This window comes from Beta vulgaris, chromosome 1, assembly GCF_026745355.1.
Source record: "Beta vulgaris subsp. vulgaris cultivar EL10 chromosome 1, EL10.2, whole genome shotgun sequence".
Classification (NCBI taxonomy): Eukaryota; Viridiplantae; Streptophyta; class Magnoliopsida; order Caryophyllales; family Amaranthaceae; genus Beta; species Beta vulgaris.
In genome coordinates this window covers 63,716,985-63,732,698 of record NC_079202.1, presented here as the reverse complement: position 1 = coordinate 63,732,698, position 15,714 = coordinate 63,716,985, and the positions used below count along the sequence as shown (strand labels likewise).

At 35.1% G+C, this 15,714-nt stretch overlaps 3 protein-coding genes across 4 annotated transcripts; all 3 read right to left on the bottom strand.

Annotated features, from left to right (window-relative positions):
• Positions 1-1,425: 1,425 nt before the first annotated feature.
• LOC104888792 (vacuolar protein sorting-associated protein 9A) lies at positions 1,426-6,497 on the bottom strand. The gene is made up of 5 exons (XM_010673910.4): positions 6,182-6,497; positions 4,905-5,052; positions 4,634-4,804; positions 3,211-3,390; positions 1,426-2,446 (listed from the first exon to the last, which is right to left on the bottom strand). Exons 1-5 carry the CDS (start codon positions 6,289-6,291, stop codon positions 1,526-1,528), a joined length of 1,530 nt encoding a protein of 509 aa, XP_010672212.2. The 5' UTR covers positions 6,292-6,497; the 3' UTR covers positions 1,426-1,525.
• A 1,067-nt stretch (positions 6,498-7,564) lies between these two features.
• Positions 7,565-12,821, bottom strand: LOC104888871 (beta-1,3-galactosyltransferase 7). Of its 2 annotated transcripts, none has more exons than XM_010674014.4 (11): positions 12,394-12,821; positions 12,143-12,239; positions 11,927-11,985; positions 11,623-11,837; positions 11,481-11,544; positions 10,008-10,080; positions 9,799-9,919; positions 9,576-9,663; positions 9,337-9,462; positions 8,907-9,016; positions 7,565-8,167 (listed from the first exon to the last, which is right to left on the bottom strand). In XM_010674014.4, the coding sequence occupies exons 1-11, from the start codon at positions 12,486-12,488 to the stop codon at positions 8,016-8,018; spliced, it is 1,200 nt and encodes a 399-aa protein (XP_010672316.1). In that variant the 5' UTR covers positions 12,489-12,821; the 3' UTR covers positions 7,565-8,015. The 2 variants fall into 2 exon arrangements, with proteins under 2 accessions (XP_010672316.1, XP_010672363.1); XM_010674061.4 differs by having other exon boundaries at positions 11,623-11,828.
• Positions 12,822-14,034: 1,213 nt separating this feature from the next.
• LOC104888996 (UDP-glucose flavonoid 3-O-glucosyltransferase 7) lies at positions 14,035-15,513 on the bottom strand. Its single transcript, XM_010674156.3, has one exon. The coding sequence runs from the start codon at positions 15,511-15,513 to the stop codon at positions 14,035-14,037; it is 1,479 nt and encodes a 492-aa protein (XP_010672458.2).
• Positions 15,514-15,714: the final 201 nt, after the last annotated feature.

Sequence of the window (15,714 nt, the reverse complement as noted above, 5' to 3'; positions counted from 1 at the left end):
AACTAAATTTCTCGATAACTTTTACTATATATAGGTGGACTATGACAGTACTTTACATACGTATCTAAGCACAATGAAACAAAAAAGATCTGTATACTGTAAGACTATGATCAACCAACAAAAATATATGGCTAAAAGATAAAATAATATCATATAAAAAAGACTATGATCAACCAACAAAAATATGGCTAAAAAATAAAAGAATATTATATAAAAAAGACTGAGACAAATGAATGAAGACAGAGAAAGAAAGAAGACATTGTAAGAAGACGATGAAGGAAGGGTCGTGTAGATTGCATTTGCATATAGACAGCTTGTACGAGCATGACTGGTGCTCTTTTGCTTTGTCTCTTGAACATTATTGTTATCAAAAACAAACTTGTATTATTACTATATATTACTATGCTTAAATAATTGAATCCCCTTTTTAAATAATTTAGTTAAATTTCGTACCTGGACCCTTATTGTCTTTTCTCCCTTAAACTCATCCATGATTTTTTTTTTTTTTTAAGAATCATGTGGGAGTCTAATGGTTGTATCGGAGCTCCTACCTCCCAACCTCATGGTCGGGAGTTCGACTCTCATGAACTCCATATTTGGGATGTTTGTGTGGATATTTGCTTATGGGTATAAATCTCCACTTTTTCAGTCTTTGGACGTTTCTTTATGGATTGGGATTCCCTTCTTACTTAACCCCTAACTCATGAGGGTTGAGCCTGATTGAGCCAGTAAATTACGGGAAAAAAAAAATCCATGACTTTCTTTTTAGAGTAAGGAAAAACTTGCAAATTAAAGGCTTTTCTTTGATAGAGGGAAGAGAATTGTTTTTGCCTCTCTTGTCCCCTTCTTCTTTGTAGTAAGTTCTAACATTTTGGAGGGGAAAAAAAAATGTAGTAGTGATCATTTAGGAAAAAAATGTAGTATTGGAGTATTAGAAGAATTTCACTATTTCTCAAGGTACATAGGAAAAACACCCAATTATTAACTTTATGAAGGCTAAATTCACCACATTAGATATTGAAAAAAAATCTAAAACTAGTTACAATTTACCTCACAGAAAGTAATTAACCTCCTATGTAGTTAAATTCACCAAACTGTCAATATTGTAAACCGAGGACAATGTCCTTAATCAGTAATGTATCCATGGATTTTCAACTTCCAAATTTATATCGTTTCCATGAATAATATACTTCTATGAGAAGTTGGGTTCACTGATCCAAACTAGGCCTAATTACACTTGCCTTAATTAACAGTTGTCTGACTCAATCTTGATAAATTTTATGTTCCTTAGGTACTGTCTAAGTGCGAGTAATATTGGATATAACACTTACCATTTGCCTATTTGGCTACTATAGGCAGTTGTCCAGGACTTGAAGAGCTTAGCTTCCCCTGGTATCTAAAATTTGGCAGGAAAAGTGAAAAAAATACGAGCAGAAACGTTAAACTCATGCCAAGAAACTACAGCAAAAAAATAAATCAAATTGTATTGTCAGATATTTCGTCTGTGGTATACTATATGACAGGACTATCGTTGTACATCACGTTGTGGCTCTTCGGTTGGTGATGCTGCTGCGGCTTCAGTGCCAAGATCACTGCTTAATGACCCAGTAAACCCTTCTTGTGGGACCTTGCCTTCAGAATGTTCTTCAGGTGAAACCAAAACTTCACCTCTTTCTACTCCCTGTAAAGAAGCACCAACACCCTTTTCTGCTGGTGGCTTAGATTCAGAAGAGACCATGTCAGAGGGTGAACTTTCATGGTCTGCACTATCGTTTACTGCTTCACTGGGTTCGAACCCTTCCACATTTTCAAGCACTCTCCGATCTTGCTCTTGTGAAGATGAAGAGATTGGATTTGATGATGGTGTAACGCCTAAGCCTTTGGCAAGACAAACATACTTGAACACAAGCTGTTTATAGTTGATCAGTAAGTTTTCAACATCATGCAGCGTTAGATCTCCAACACTAGAAAATACATATGGGAACTCCTGGAAAACATTGTCAATATTATCCTCTTTCAAAATCGTACTTGCACCCTTCTCCTCAAAATCAGAGATGGACATATTTTTTGTCATTGATGATTGATCCTCCTGGTTACTAGATTTTGCAGCAGAAGACTCTGAGGATATTTGTGGTTGTCTTGTGGAGTCGTTTTCATTAGAAGCCAAAGTTTGCTGAGTTTCCATGGGTTTTAAGGTGGATGTATTGTCAGCACTTGCAGTTGTCTGAAAATCAGTTGTCAGACCAGATAGAAGTGCTCGAGCAGAGTCCATACTTTTATCAAATTCATTTTCATCCATTGAAAGGGCTTGAGCATCAATGTTTGAGATGAAGGATACAGCAGAGAGAATGTTTGTGAAGTAGTAGGCTGCTTCTGAGACTAATCGAGACTGATGCCTGTAACGTTGTATATATAGCAAATTCAAGTGCAGCTGAGGCGGATTCGCCTACAAAAATTTTCCACAAAAATCTGATAAGTTCGTATATATTTTCAAAAAAAATTAACAAATTGGCAAGGTAACTTTAATTAATGTGCTCTCTAAGGGCCACAATACAGACTACCCCAAAAAACCCCTAATGATGTTTGATCTCATGATATTGGAGTAACAAGTAACAGTTGAGCTACCCCCTCAAAACTCCTATTAGGTTTGTATATGAGTGGCAAAATTCATACAGGTGTAGCGATCTACATGCTTGCTTCAAGCATAAAGGTAAGACTGATTCTGAACAACTAACACAGAGATGAAGAGTGTTCCCTTCCCATTATTATAAAATTCAATATATTAAATGATGAAGTTTGTTTGGGTGCGCATTAAATATAGATTTCATATAAGTAGGTCAAAAATTGAATAGACCATACATCTTTGGAGAAATTGTATGAGTGGCAAAACTTATAAAGATGGTACATGCTATCTTAAAGCATAGAGGTATAACAGATTACAGATAATAAACATAAAGATTGACTTTCCATTGTTGAAATAATGAAACTGTTGAAGGTGAAGTTGTTTGGATTCCCACAAGACTTTTTGGCAGTAGCACATCATTCTAAGGGTTTCCGCTTTCAATGCAAGTGAGCAAGAGACAGTTAGGAGTTCCTTAGTCTAGAGTGTCAGTACTCCTTTCTTTTGAATTATAAAGGAAGCAAAAAAAAAAAGAGCAACACATGCAGGAACGAAGAAGCAGAAACTATATGCAACAATGTCAGACTGACCTTTATAGTGACATAAATAAGAACTGGAAGAAATTCGTCAGCTCCAGGGGGGTTCTCATTTGCAGTGACAGCAGCATTGTGTAGCAGATTAGTTATGACTTTGCAACAGTTAAGAATACATGCGAGCTTTTCTCTAGGTGCCTTGTACATGTTGATCTTTTGCAACTCCTTTTGTGCAAGCTGCAAAATTTAAGACAACGTACAAAAGATAAATACGCGCCATGTCCGATGATATGTTATATGCTACGTTCACCATTTTAAGCAAAATAGGATATTTTCTTTAATATTCCAAATTATTCATACCATATATTTCAACATTTTTTTGCAGCTTCATATCATTTCCATAAATTTCTAGTTCAAATTCGAACTCTCAATCTCAAGCCTTTCTTAGATAAGTTGATGCTATGACCACAAATGACGAGGATCCACACGAGAAATTATGAGAACTGAAACTGGCCTATTTTTGGAGGATGGAAAAAAAAAAGACTTATTATTTTGATAAGTAATAGATGTAGGAAGTTCTCTACTAGTCATTAGATTAAAAAATGGAAGCAACCTTTTCCACTGCATGAACTTATTGCAGACTAAATTTCAAAATTTGAGAGCTGCACTTAAGATGAAATCCAACTAGATCATTTGTAAAGTGATTCCTAATCGAAGTCAGCTACAGTAAGCTGTTTCTTCAACAAGTAAATCAGTGATTTGGATTTGGGATACTCATCACTCATCAGAGCTAAGGTAACTACGAGTGCCTGAACTTTGCAAAAACTTACGGTTAAGGACCTCAACTTTTTCTTAAGGACCTAGAGGAAGTTGATGAAAATTACAACGGTGTTAGATTCTAGGTCCTTAACCTAAACAAAAAATAGTTGAGGCTCTTAACCCTAAATTTCTGCAAAGTTCAAATCCTCATAGTTAAACATATCACCAAGAAAATATTCAGTGACATGTTTTAACGCACTTCATAATCGTGCCCCCCTCCCTAAAGATGCCAACAAATGCTCAGATTGATGCTTGTCAGTCAAAAAACACCTCGTCGATTACCCATCTCAGTGAAAGAGTAAAAGACAGCTACGTCAAATAAGTGCCATTGTTTAACTGAAGTCCATATGTGCAGGAAGCTCAAAAATATTAGATGGAATAAATTTTACTTCCTAGCAAAAGCTTTTGTCAATCTTGATTTTGTGTTTGTACGTTGTTGAAAAGCGTGGTTTCAGTTATGTCATGAATACAAATAAAGAAGAATTACTAATAAAATATCTTGGTTATAACCATTAACCAATGACACTTTACATACCTCACAAACCTTGACAAAGAACATCATTATTTAAACTAAATAAAGGTTACAAGTCCATGAATTTAAACCACCAGTAGAAAGAAAAATGTCATAGATATTACAAAGACATTAACTTTTCAGACTCACCAGCCACGATGACTCATTTTGAAAGGTTGGCTTGATATCCAAATTTTCTGGCCGGATAAATTGCTGAACTAAAGCAATCTTTTCAGAAATCTGCTCATCATCCTTTACATCATCAGGATATGAAGCGAAAACACGAGTAAATAATTTTGTCATGACATACTTCTCCAATCCCTGTAAGTGAATATTGAGCAGGTAAGATGTAAGGTATTGCAACAGGAGAGCAAGTTGGAGAGCAAATAGTGTATATCGCAAAGAATAAAGTTGAACTCACTTCACCAGCGCTTTCGAGCTCCTCTTCTGAACACCCGCTCCAAAGTGAATGGGCCCTGAAAGCAGCTTCCATGTTGGCAAAGAATTGCTGCACTGCAGCACTATCCTTTTCCGGATCAGGCATATTGTTCGAGAAGGATACAATGAAACTGCCATAAGAAGATAAACCACTTTAAGCCTAACATTTAAAGATTGTTTGTATTCTTTTAGTCACAGAAGGGAGGGAAGAGAGGGAAAAAGAAAAAAAGTGACTTTTGCAAAGTTCAGTTTAACAGAAGGAAGGGAGAGGAAAGTCTTCTTATTTCCCTTTCCTTTCTAACTCCTCCAATTTTGAGCGGAAAGGAAATTGTAAAATTCATAAGATTCTTTACCCATCACTTCCTCTCCTTTCCTATATAATCAAACTTTTATTCTAAAACCAAACGTGGTAATGTCTTTTCATTCCTTTCTACTGCATCCAACTGTCCAATATGAGTACCCTAGTCTGAATTATACACTAACAAGGAATCCCTTGTTAACAATGAAAAATCAACCAACAATATCAATATTACATAAAATGATGGTGGATAATGTGTTAACAGTTAAAAAGAGTGCCCCAACAAGGTAAAAGAAATCCATAAAACCAAATCCGGAAATACAATCCTTTCCGATTATGATTATTATTACTCCGTTTATGTTAAGATCAATGATATTTAATTCCTCTAGGCACCCCTAGCAGTTCTCATGAGATTCGACCCCATAATACAGAAGATCAACAAGGTGGCATTAAAATTCCTCACTCATCATCAACTTTCACAAAAAGCTTTCCAAGCAAATCATTCAAAAGCACATACACCTAAACAATTTTATTCTCAAGACATTAGCATCTATACAAACTATGGCAGTAGAACTGTAAAAGCAACATTTGCAGCATAGATGGTACAAGAAGCTCAATATGTTTCACCATCACACCATTAAAACACCATTACTTTAACATTTCAGAATATATCAACATTTTGTAATTGCAGAATAACATACAAAAGAGAAAGAGTTTTAAAGTAAGTTAAACATGTATAATGGCACAAAGGCATAGTAACTAGATTTCATTAAGGTATAAAACCTGAAAATTACACAGCTATACACCTATTTCTTCAGTGTAGGAGCAACAATTTGCAAAATTAACCAATAAAACGAAGATTAAACAGCTAAAATTTCACATGTAATTTAGGTAATTCTTCAACAAAATTACTATGAATTCTAGCGATTAAAACCAAATTGAAGAAATTTAATGGCATTAACCTTTTAATGGCTTTGACAAATTCAGCGGCGGAAGGTTGACGCATCCGCTCGAGGAAGTCGTTCCATGTGAGACGCACCGTTGACGAGCTAAACATCTCATTATTCTCCATTGTTAGACCAATCAAACCTCTCTCTCTCTCTTTCGATTGATTGTATCTTGTTTGATCGATCAATGCTCAATAATTTCGAAGCAATTGAAGCAATAGAAAGAGAAAGAGGAGAAATCAATTGAAAAAAAGGGGTGTTTTTCAGTGTTTTGTTCAGAGTCAGAATTTCAAAAGAAAGAACAAGGAAGAGTGTTCTCTAAAAAGTGTTCTTTATAGTGAGTCTTATACTCTTATAGAACTTGAAATGTAGACCTTTGGTTAAATTGGAATGATTGTTTTATCGGTTGATCAAAACACTTGTTGGTTGATAGATTGATCATGTTCGTGCTCGATTTTCGGTTATTATATTTAAAAATTATGATCCATATAGCTTTCGCGATAAAGAGTAAGATTATGTATAAGCATTTTTACTTTTTAAATAATAATCTCTTTATGTTATATTGAAGTTAATATTAATGTTTTACATTTCATGATTTATACAAATGAGTGGTTTAAGATATTAATTGACAAATACTGATATAAATATGTATGATTTTTTTAGAAAAAGTATACATTTATAGGTTTGGTGGTTTTTAGCATTTCTTATGGAATTGAACTCTCTAGAAATTACAACTTTTTGGAAAGTGATGCTTCCCAAGGTTTAGAACAAAGAATAGGCTACACGGATTATAAGTTGGTGCTTCAAAGTACAGGAAAGTGTTGGTTCAAAGCCGTCAATATCAGGGAAAAAAAACGCGCTCGCAGTCGCGTTCGCGGGAACGGTCGCGTTGTCGCGGGAACGGCTTGTAACGGCGAAATAGAACGTTTCGCGGTCGACGCGGCGTGAATTTTTTCAAAAAATTCACATTAATATGTTTTAACCTTATTTGCATTTTTTTAGTTTATGAAGCATTATTATAACATAATATAATCAAATCTAATAGAATATCATGTTTCCTCAACTATATAATTAAATCATTAAAAAAAATTGGCCAATGTTTGAAAAGAACGGATGTAACGGGGATAAAATCGTTCTAATGCGGCGAGTTCGCGTTACGGAACGGACAACGCGGTGAGAAGTACGTGAATTTAATTATGGCGTTCCGTAACGGGATTTCGCGGAATGGCAAATCCAAAATCCGTTACAGAACGGCCTTTCTGTAACGGAACGGGAGAGTTTTAATTCCATGGTCAATATCATGCATACAACTCTGGTTGCTGGTTGGGCCGGTTCGATGGCTCTATATGAATTAGCCTTATTTCAATAGTAAAGGAAGACATAATAATAAACAGACCATAGAAAATTACTTTTAGATTAGAAAATTTTCATATCAATTAATTCAATTACAACAAAGATAAGCTTACAAGATTAAAAAAATAAACAGACGTGTATTTTGCCTATATGGGGCGCTTCAGAAGGATAACAACATACCAAAAAGAAACAAAGAGCAAACCTAAAGCACGCCCCCATCTATACAGAAATCCAAAATTGTGTCACACTTGAGGAAACTACTACATGTCAGCAATTGTGTGCTGGTACAAATACATGCACATTCTGCACCTAATATAAGCAGATACAACGTAAGATCTTCTAGCAAATTGTTACTCATCTCACTCGTATATGATGAACAAATAAATCAGTGTTCAAGTATCATTCTCAAGTATTAATCCGTCTCTGGTAAGTGGTAACATAAGCTATTCCATCCGAGCCTCAAGATTCCAGAGTAGTTCCGGGCATTTGCTTGAATTTAATTAGTTTTTACACCCCATATCCCATCATCGCCTTCACCACATTTTTCATGGACAAATTTCAGCTTCTCTACTGATTGGCAAATTCCACTGCAACTCCAATCGAATGATGCTACACAGACATTACCTGCCTGCGCCTTCCATTCACAGTCTGCAAAGCCACAGAAACATAGGGAGTATATGAGCAGGTTGGCGTTTGAGCATAACCATTATTGGCAGCAATGGATTTCAGCTCTTTCTGAGCTACATTAGCACAGAAACACTGGGGCTTCGGAAATGAAAATATTTTGAAGGAGGAGATTTCCCTGTTCATAGGTCGGCAGTTCCAGCTTTGCAGCTACAAAGTGCTAATGGCCTGTTTGCTAGGCGATAATAAATTACAGTATTGGTTTTAAATTTTAGTGTACTTTTGTGAGAAAGAGCTTACGTTAAAGTCCAGGATAAGGAGGATCCATCCCCAAACATGTGTTTTTCTTCATTAATGCGTTATCATCCATTATCACTTTAGATGTGCTTTGAGTGAGAATGCAGATGTATAAAGAAGATCACATGTTTGAGAATAAAATTCTATTACCATAGTAATGAGCAAGGGGATTCTCCTTGCAAATTACATATGATTTTATCGTCATTACCCTCATTTAGTATTGGCTACGAAATGGGCCATAAAGACATCTTATATGGATGCCTTGATTTAGGATTTCAAGGTAGGAACCTAGGACCATATTATTGCTGAAACGAAATCTCATACAAGAACTTCCATTGTATTATCAAATCATCATACTGCCATTTTTACTTTATCAACTTATTGCATCAGAGGTCCATTGATGCTCAAAAAAGTATGCAACACATCACTATGATCACGATGTAAACAAAAAGGCCAACTGAAATACCTGGAGGAGTTCCACAACACATGTTACGGTCATCAATATGCTCCACATCAAGACCAATAAACCATGAACCAAGGGATACATCTTCATTCGCAAACTTGTGGAGTATAGGCCTGCATTTGCAACATAAAAGTACCATTTAGTGATTATTACCAAACAAAACATCACTCAGCGAATGATACAGCTTGCATCGCAATGTGTCACTGCCACATAATGTTAAATCATATAATATTCTACATTGTAGCTGCAAATGTCAAATATCTGCAGCACCAGAGTTCTGAATTCTAATTAGCACAAGAAATCATGCAAATCTAAAAGAATTCAAACTTCCCAAAATAAATAAACATTTGATGACCCAAACGAAATGCAGCCCTGAAGAGAAAAATGAAATTATAACAGCAACACTCAATAGAAATTCAAAAAGAAGTCTCACTGATTAATTGATATATATGTTGCCAAATCCTTGGAGATGGCATAGATCTGTCCGGTTGCATGGCGGAAATACTTATTTCCATCTTCCCCAAACTTCCAAAATTCTGGTTCATGGTACTTAACATTCCTATGAAACAACAAATGCATATATAAGAAATTGAAAAAATCATGCCATTCCAAAATAAAAAAACATTAAATTACAAAACAAATGATTAATACAACAAAGTCATGGGAGCCTACTTTTGGGCCAAAACAGGTCCAGATTTCATACATCCAATATATATTCTTGGTTTTGATCGATAATGAGCAAGAGTTGACGCCAAAACACCTGCATATGATGATAAAGATAGTGAACTTTAATTCTAAAGAAACAACGTTAATCACGGCGGTGAAGGACATGAGCCAGACTTCAGAAAAGGCATGAAATGAGAAAGAGCAGAGAAGGATAATATTAAGAATGTACCTAAATTGACATGGACGTCGTCATCCACTTTAACATAAAAGTCAGCATCCCACTTTGCAACCGCAGTAGAAAAATATATCTTGGTTTTTGCAGACAATTCATGATATCCTTCAATATGCTCCTGAAAATGTTTTGGGATAAGATTCTCATGATGACAGAAAAAGTTATTATGTACATAGATGTACAAAACTTGGGGAGTGCAATATTACCAGCCTGAGAAAATCATGATGCTGAGCCTCCTCAGCATCAATAGCTCGATCTAGAATGCTGTTCGATGTAGCACTGTTTCAAGAATGAATATTTCAGTCAGCATATTTCTATATCATAAAACTATCTTCTCCCAGTCATATACAACAAAATCTGGAAGGCTAGAACTTCTTTTATCTTTTATGATCACCACACTGAATGTCCTTTGAAGTCCTGAATCAATAAATGCCCTATTAGAAGTTCTAAGTAATCGAACTACTGATCTTTGATGTGACTTGCACCTTGCAAGTTGTAACAACAAATCTCAAACCAACGCTTTGATATAACTGTGTCTTACAAGTTAAGACTTTTCTCTCTTTAAATACTTATTTAGAAGTACAAAACTTCCAGAAATGCCAAGGCTAAAAAATTCACAAAAATCTTTGACAGGACAGGTGATCTTCATTCCAGCTTTCAATCAAGGCCCAAAAAAGTGAAAACCCCATCTTACATAGGGTTGATGTGTGGTTTGCACCCTTGTTCTAGTGTAGCAAATTATTTTCTACTTCGAATGGTAATATAACTACACTAAATAAATAAAATTCAATTATTTTAAAATGTTAAACACAATGAATCCAAGCATTCCTTTTCTTGTTAGAAATTAGTAGTCTAAATTAGCCTCTTTGCGATAATAGGAGTAAGACTAGAAGAGCGTCTTTGCAATTATGTGTAAGATAACATACAATTGAAAGACTCAAGTAGTAAAAAAAAAAATTAATTTTGTGAAAAAATAAATTAAATTCCTATCTCAGACGAGAGCATTACCATAAGCACTAGATAATGGTATTGTATAGAATGGTACTCAATGTTAATCAAGTAGTAAATTAGGGCCTGTGGTGTTGCCATTTAGGAATTTCATAAAACTATCTTTATCAGTTGACCAAAGTTGAGTCCCTGATCTTTGAAATTCGGTAAGCTTAGACGACAATATAAAAGTATCAGTCAATGGCCAGGAAGAAAAGTTTTGCAGGTACATAACCCATCTTGTAAGAGGAAAACTATGTTGAATTTGATAGTCTTTCTCATGAGTCCCTGTCTCCCTGATCTTTATCAGTCATGAGATGATGGTCTGCTTAAATACATACGACCCTCTCTTAATCTATCTTCTTTTGTTACGTGTATACAAATATCCAATTTACTTATATACTGCACTCAAGAAACTCACAGACCAATTCAGTCAATAGCATTTGACATATTGCACATAACATGAAGTGCATACCCACTTAAGTAAGACATGAATCCCTCGTTCCATCTTCTTCAGATGCAGAAATTACAATGAAGCTAGCAACAATATCCTCATTTTTAACAGCAAGTGTCTGTTGTACACTTTGTTATAGATGTCACCTTATGTTTTAGTGAGCACTATCCTATACACGAAATGTATCGAGCATAATAAGAAGGAAGAGAGAAGCACCATGAAGCAACAATCAACAAACCTGTGACCAATTGTAAACCTTATGACAACTCCTTTTTCTTTTTCCAATTTTTGCAATTTTTCTCCTGAAAGGAACAACAATCCGGGTGAGTAAATCGCAGGCAAGTCCAACGACAAAGATAACAGACAGACAAACCTAATACCTTGAGGCATCCAAGATCCCCTCACTGAATCACGCCGTCTCCTACTACTAAAAGCAGTGTTAATTCCAATTACTACAAACACCTTTTTCTTTGGTTTTCCAGTTTGAGTAGAGGTTTTGCTGGACTCTCTAGGATGAACAAGCTCTTTGGAGCTTCTTGAAGCAGCCAATTCCATCTGAAGCATTGAAACTGACTTATCCAATGACCTAATCATTCTCCCAATATTTAACACAATACAAATTTTGTTAAAATTCAATTCACAACTACCCAAAAACAGTTGAATTTATGACCAATGATTACTCACTTAATTGCATCATGGGTTTTCTGTACTTCTTCCATTACATTTGTATCATCTTTATTTTTCTGCACCAAATTACAAAACTCTCAACAAAGTGCATAATCCCACAGATTTCCATTTCTAAAGTTCAACTTTTATTATAAAAAAAAAATAAAAAAAGTTGATAAAAAGTGAGAACAAAATCTGAACAAACCCATAAATTCTTCTAACAAAATCAATTACCTTTTTAGTCCCACAATCTTCACAAATCACTTTGAGCTCTTCATTCTGCTGATGACTTGAAATCAACTTGCTTCCAGATTCTGGTGGTTCCCACAACCTTTATTCCCAAAAAATACAATCTTTATAAATCAAACCCAAATCTTATAAACAAAAATACTAACAATTATTCACAAGATCATATTGAAAAATCATAAATTTAAACATACCCAGATAATAAAAACACAAAAAAAGAGTAAATCATAAAATCAAACCTGTTAGTAAAGAGCATGCCAATGAAGAAGAAAGAGATACAAAAAATTGGGACCCATTTTGTGGAAATCTTTCCACTCCCTCGATTCTTCATCATTTGTAAATCAAAGAAGATTCAATTAGTTTAAGCTGCAAATGAGCTAACTTAATAAGTAGTTAAAAAAAGGGGGTGAGTTTCAAAAGAAGTTAGGCAGTAGAAGTTGACAAAACCGTCAATGGAGTTTTGTTTGTAGGTACTTAATTTTCTTTTGCAAGGAATTTCTGGGTAGATGTGTGCAGCAGATCAATTTAGACAAGCTGCAAATTCTCTAGACTACTAATAAGTTTTGTATTGGTCAATTTTCCAGCAAATATGACTTTGTGTTCTCAAGTCACCTCAATTTCTCTCTCCTCTACATCATCTGTGAAGTATGGATCGGGGAATGATGGGCCTAAGAAGAAGAGCCTCCCTTTGAGGTGGGAGGGAAAATTGATAGTCTTGGGCTTTGGTAATAAGACCCTATTCTTTCAGATTTATTTTCAGTTCAAATTTCTCGCAATTTAGTTCAGTTCAATTTAGTTTGAACACTCTATCATATTTAGCTTTCTCGTATTTTAGTTCAGCTCACTTCCATTTCTCTCAATCCAAAATAAGGGGCCTAACTATGTTATTGGTAAAATTGGTGTGTCTTTTAAGCAAATGTTACCTTTTTTCTTCCTCCCTTGAAGGCTCAGTTCAATTCAGTTTTTCTTAGAGGTGATTACAGGCCCAATCGAGCCGGACTTTGGCCAAAAAAGTAGTCTGTTTCGGGCCAAAGCCGCGGGCCGTATCAAAGTTCAAGCCAAAAAACGTGCCAAAGCTCGTTATTTCAGGTTGGGCCTAGCGCGTTTTCTAGCCATTTTGGAATCGGGACAAAATTTAGCCTATTTTTTTCAAATCTAGGTTGCTCATAGCAAATCGGACCGCTCCCGACCGCGGGCCAAAAAAGCATGCCCAAAATCCACCCATTTTCGGATCAAGCCGAACTCACCTTGATCACCTCTAATTTCTCCAAATCCAAAAGATCAAAATCTAACTATATTATTGGTGAATTTGATGTGTCTTGTAAGCAAATATTACCCTTTTTTCCCTCCTTGAAGCCTTCTAAGGATGTATTCATCGATAGAAAGACATACCGCATTTTTAATAGATATTAAGATAGAACAAAAAAGATGAATTCAACCTAATTGATCACTGAGTATTTCCAAGAAAACTATGAGCTTAGGAAGCAAAACCTATATGTTCTCTATCCTCTGTGAAGTTGTTGTTTTATAATGAGTCAATGAGTTAGCTTTATGAACTTATTGTATGGAGTAATAGATTGGTAAAGGAAATTGTTCAATCAACTCTAAAGTTTTAGGTGTTGTTCAATGACATGTTTGATCACAACAAATAGTAGTTATACAAGAATGTCAAAAGCCTAGCAAAAAATATATAAAAGTTTAAAAATGTAGTTTGACTTATATATTACATCATTACATACAACTAACTCAAAAAACAAAACAAGCAAAAATCAACAAGGAAATATGGATAGAGTACATTGAGCAAAAAAAATCATGACTAAAACTGAGATTAGCCTATAAACTCTCTATTTCAGTGACTACTATATATCTAGTTTAATACACTACTCTTTTGATAATCTTTCCTGTTTCTGCAATCTAATAACTTCAAAGAGTGCTTTAACATCGTTATATGATGATCCTCCTTCTTTAACAGCTTTATGTGCTAACTCGCTAAACTCTTTAACTTTTTTTCGAATTTCTTCTCCTTCTTTTCCTTCTCCCATAACCCTTTTAATGGCTATCTTTATCTTCTCTTTCTCAACTATTTCAGTTTCATCAATTGCCCATGCTTTCCACACCATGTTCCCAACTTCTACTCCAATCTTAAGTACTTGTGTAACAAGTTTCTCATTGTAGAATTGATCAGCAAAAACTGGCCATGTAATCAATGGCACACCGGCGCACACCCCTTCTAGTATCGAGTTCCATCCACAATGAGTTAAGAATCCCCCTATTGCTCGATGCTCGAGAATCATTGCTTGTGGGGCCCACCCTCTTATTACAAGTCCATCATTAGTCTCTTTCATGTTATCTTCAAACCAATTAGGTAACCACCATTCTTCCTCCTTATTTTGATCCTTACTTTCATTAGATTTCAAAACTTTCCCTAAAACCCATATAAAAGAACATCCTGAATCTTTAAGAGCACTTGCCATTTCAATGAGTTGTGATTTCGTAAAACGGGTTAAACTTCCAAAACAAATGTAAAGTACAGAGTTAGACACTTTTGAATTAAGCCAATCTAAGCAACTTTGGCCTTCAATTGTAGTTTTCTCATCTAATATAGGCTTATTAAACAAAAACAATGGACCAATATGCCATGAATTAATACCCATCTCATTTTTGAAATAATTTGCATAATGAGATTCCAACCCATAAAAACTATTCATTAATACTCCAAAACTATTCATCTCAGCTTGTCTAATTCTTTCAAACAACTGATTAAATTTAGTGTCACCTTTGACAATATCTTGAAGTTGTGATCTTGTTAAAACAATTTCATCTGGTAAATTTGGAACAACAAACTCTTGATTCTCAGATAAAACATGATCATGTGGACGATATTTTTCAAGATTAAAACAAACACAATTGTTGAAGAAACAACCACCACTAAATGCCAATCTTGGGATACCAAGTTTATGTGCAACATCAACTGTCCAAGGATAAAGATAATCAGACACAATACAATCAGGGTTATTCTCAAGCAACATGATTTCAAGCTTAGGATGAAGCATTTCAATGGCTTTAAATAGCTTAAATGTGGTTTCTCTTGTAGGAGTTGACACCAAATTTTCACAACCTTCAGGTAGGCCAACTTCCTTTAATGGTAGAGAGACGTTAAGAATCGCGACGTCGCGACTGGTTGTGCTGTGGAAGCGAGCGGCGTTTGCTGGGGTGGTGATAATGGTGGCTTTGGTGTTGGGTTGGTTAGCAAAAACTCTAGCTATATCAACCATAGGCATCAAATGGCCTGGTGCCATATAAGGTAAGAAAATAATGTGGAGTTGGTTAGTATCATCTTTGATGTTACAAGAAGACATGATAATAATGATGATTATGTTTTAATCTTGCTTTTAAGAGGGAAAAAAATGGGGGGAAGAAAATGTTTAGAATGCATGTTTTTTCCTTCAATAAGGTAAATTATTAGAATGATTATTGTTGCCATGAGATTAATTAGGGGAAGTGATGATAGGTAGTAATTACTACTTTTTATTCATTAATCAATGCACTTTTTTTAGTTT

What these genes read in the sequence shown, in the direction of transcription:
- LOC104888792 (XM_010673910.4), bottom strand. Translation starts at nt 6,291, where the DNA reads ATGGAGAATAATGAGATGTTTAGCTCGTCAACGGTGCGTCTCACATGG. An exon ending in AAAATGAGTCATCGTGGCTG is followed by an intron (nt 3,391 to 4,633) that starts GTGAGTCTGAAA and finishes TAAATTTTGCAG; the next exon opens with CTTGCACAAAAGGAGTTGCA. An exon ending in TTATTTATGTCACTATAAAG is followed by an intron (nt 2,447 to 3,210) that starts GTCAGTCTGACA and finishes AAATTTTTGTAG; the next exon opens with GCGAATCCGCCTCAGCTGCA.
- LOC104888871 (XM_010674014.4), bottom strand. Translation starts at nt 12,488, where the DNA reads ATGATGAAGAATCGAGGGAGTGGAAAGATTTCCACAAAATGGGTCCCA. An exon ending in AAGATTGTGGGACTAAAAAG is followed by an intron (nt 11,986 to 12,142) that starts GTAATTGATTTT and finishes AATTTGGTGCAG; the next exon opens with AAAAATAAAGATGATACAAA. An exon ending in GGGATCTTGGATGCCTCAAG is followed by an intron (nt 11,545 to 11,622) that starts GTATTAGGTTTG and finishes TGTTCCTTTCAG; the next exon opens with GAGAAAAATTGCAAAAATTG.
- LOC104888996 (XM_010674156.3), bottom strand. Translation starts at nt 15,513, where the DNA reads ATGTCTTCTTGTAACATCAAAGATGATACTAACCAACTCCACATTATT.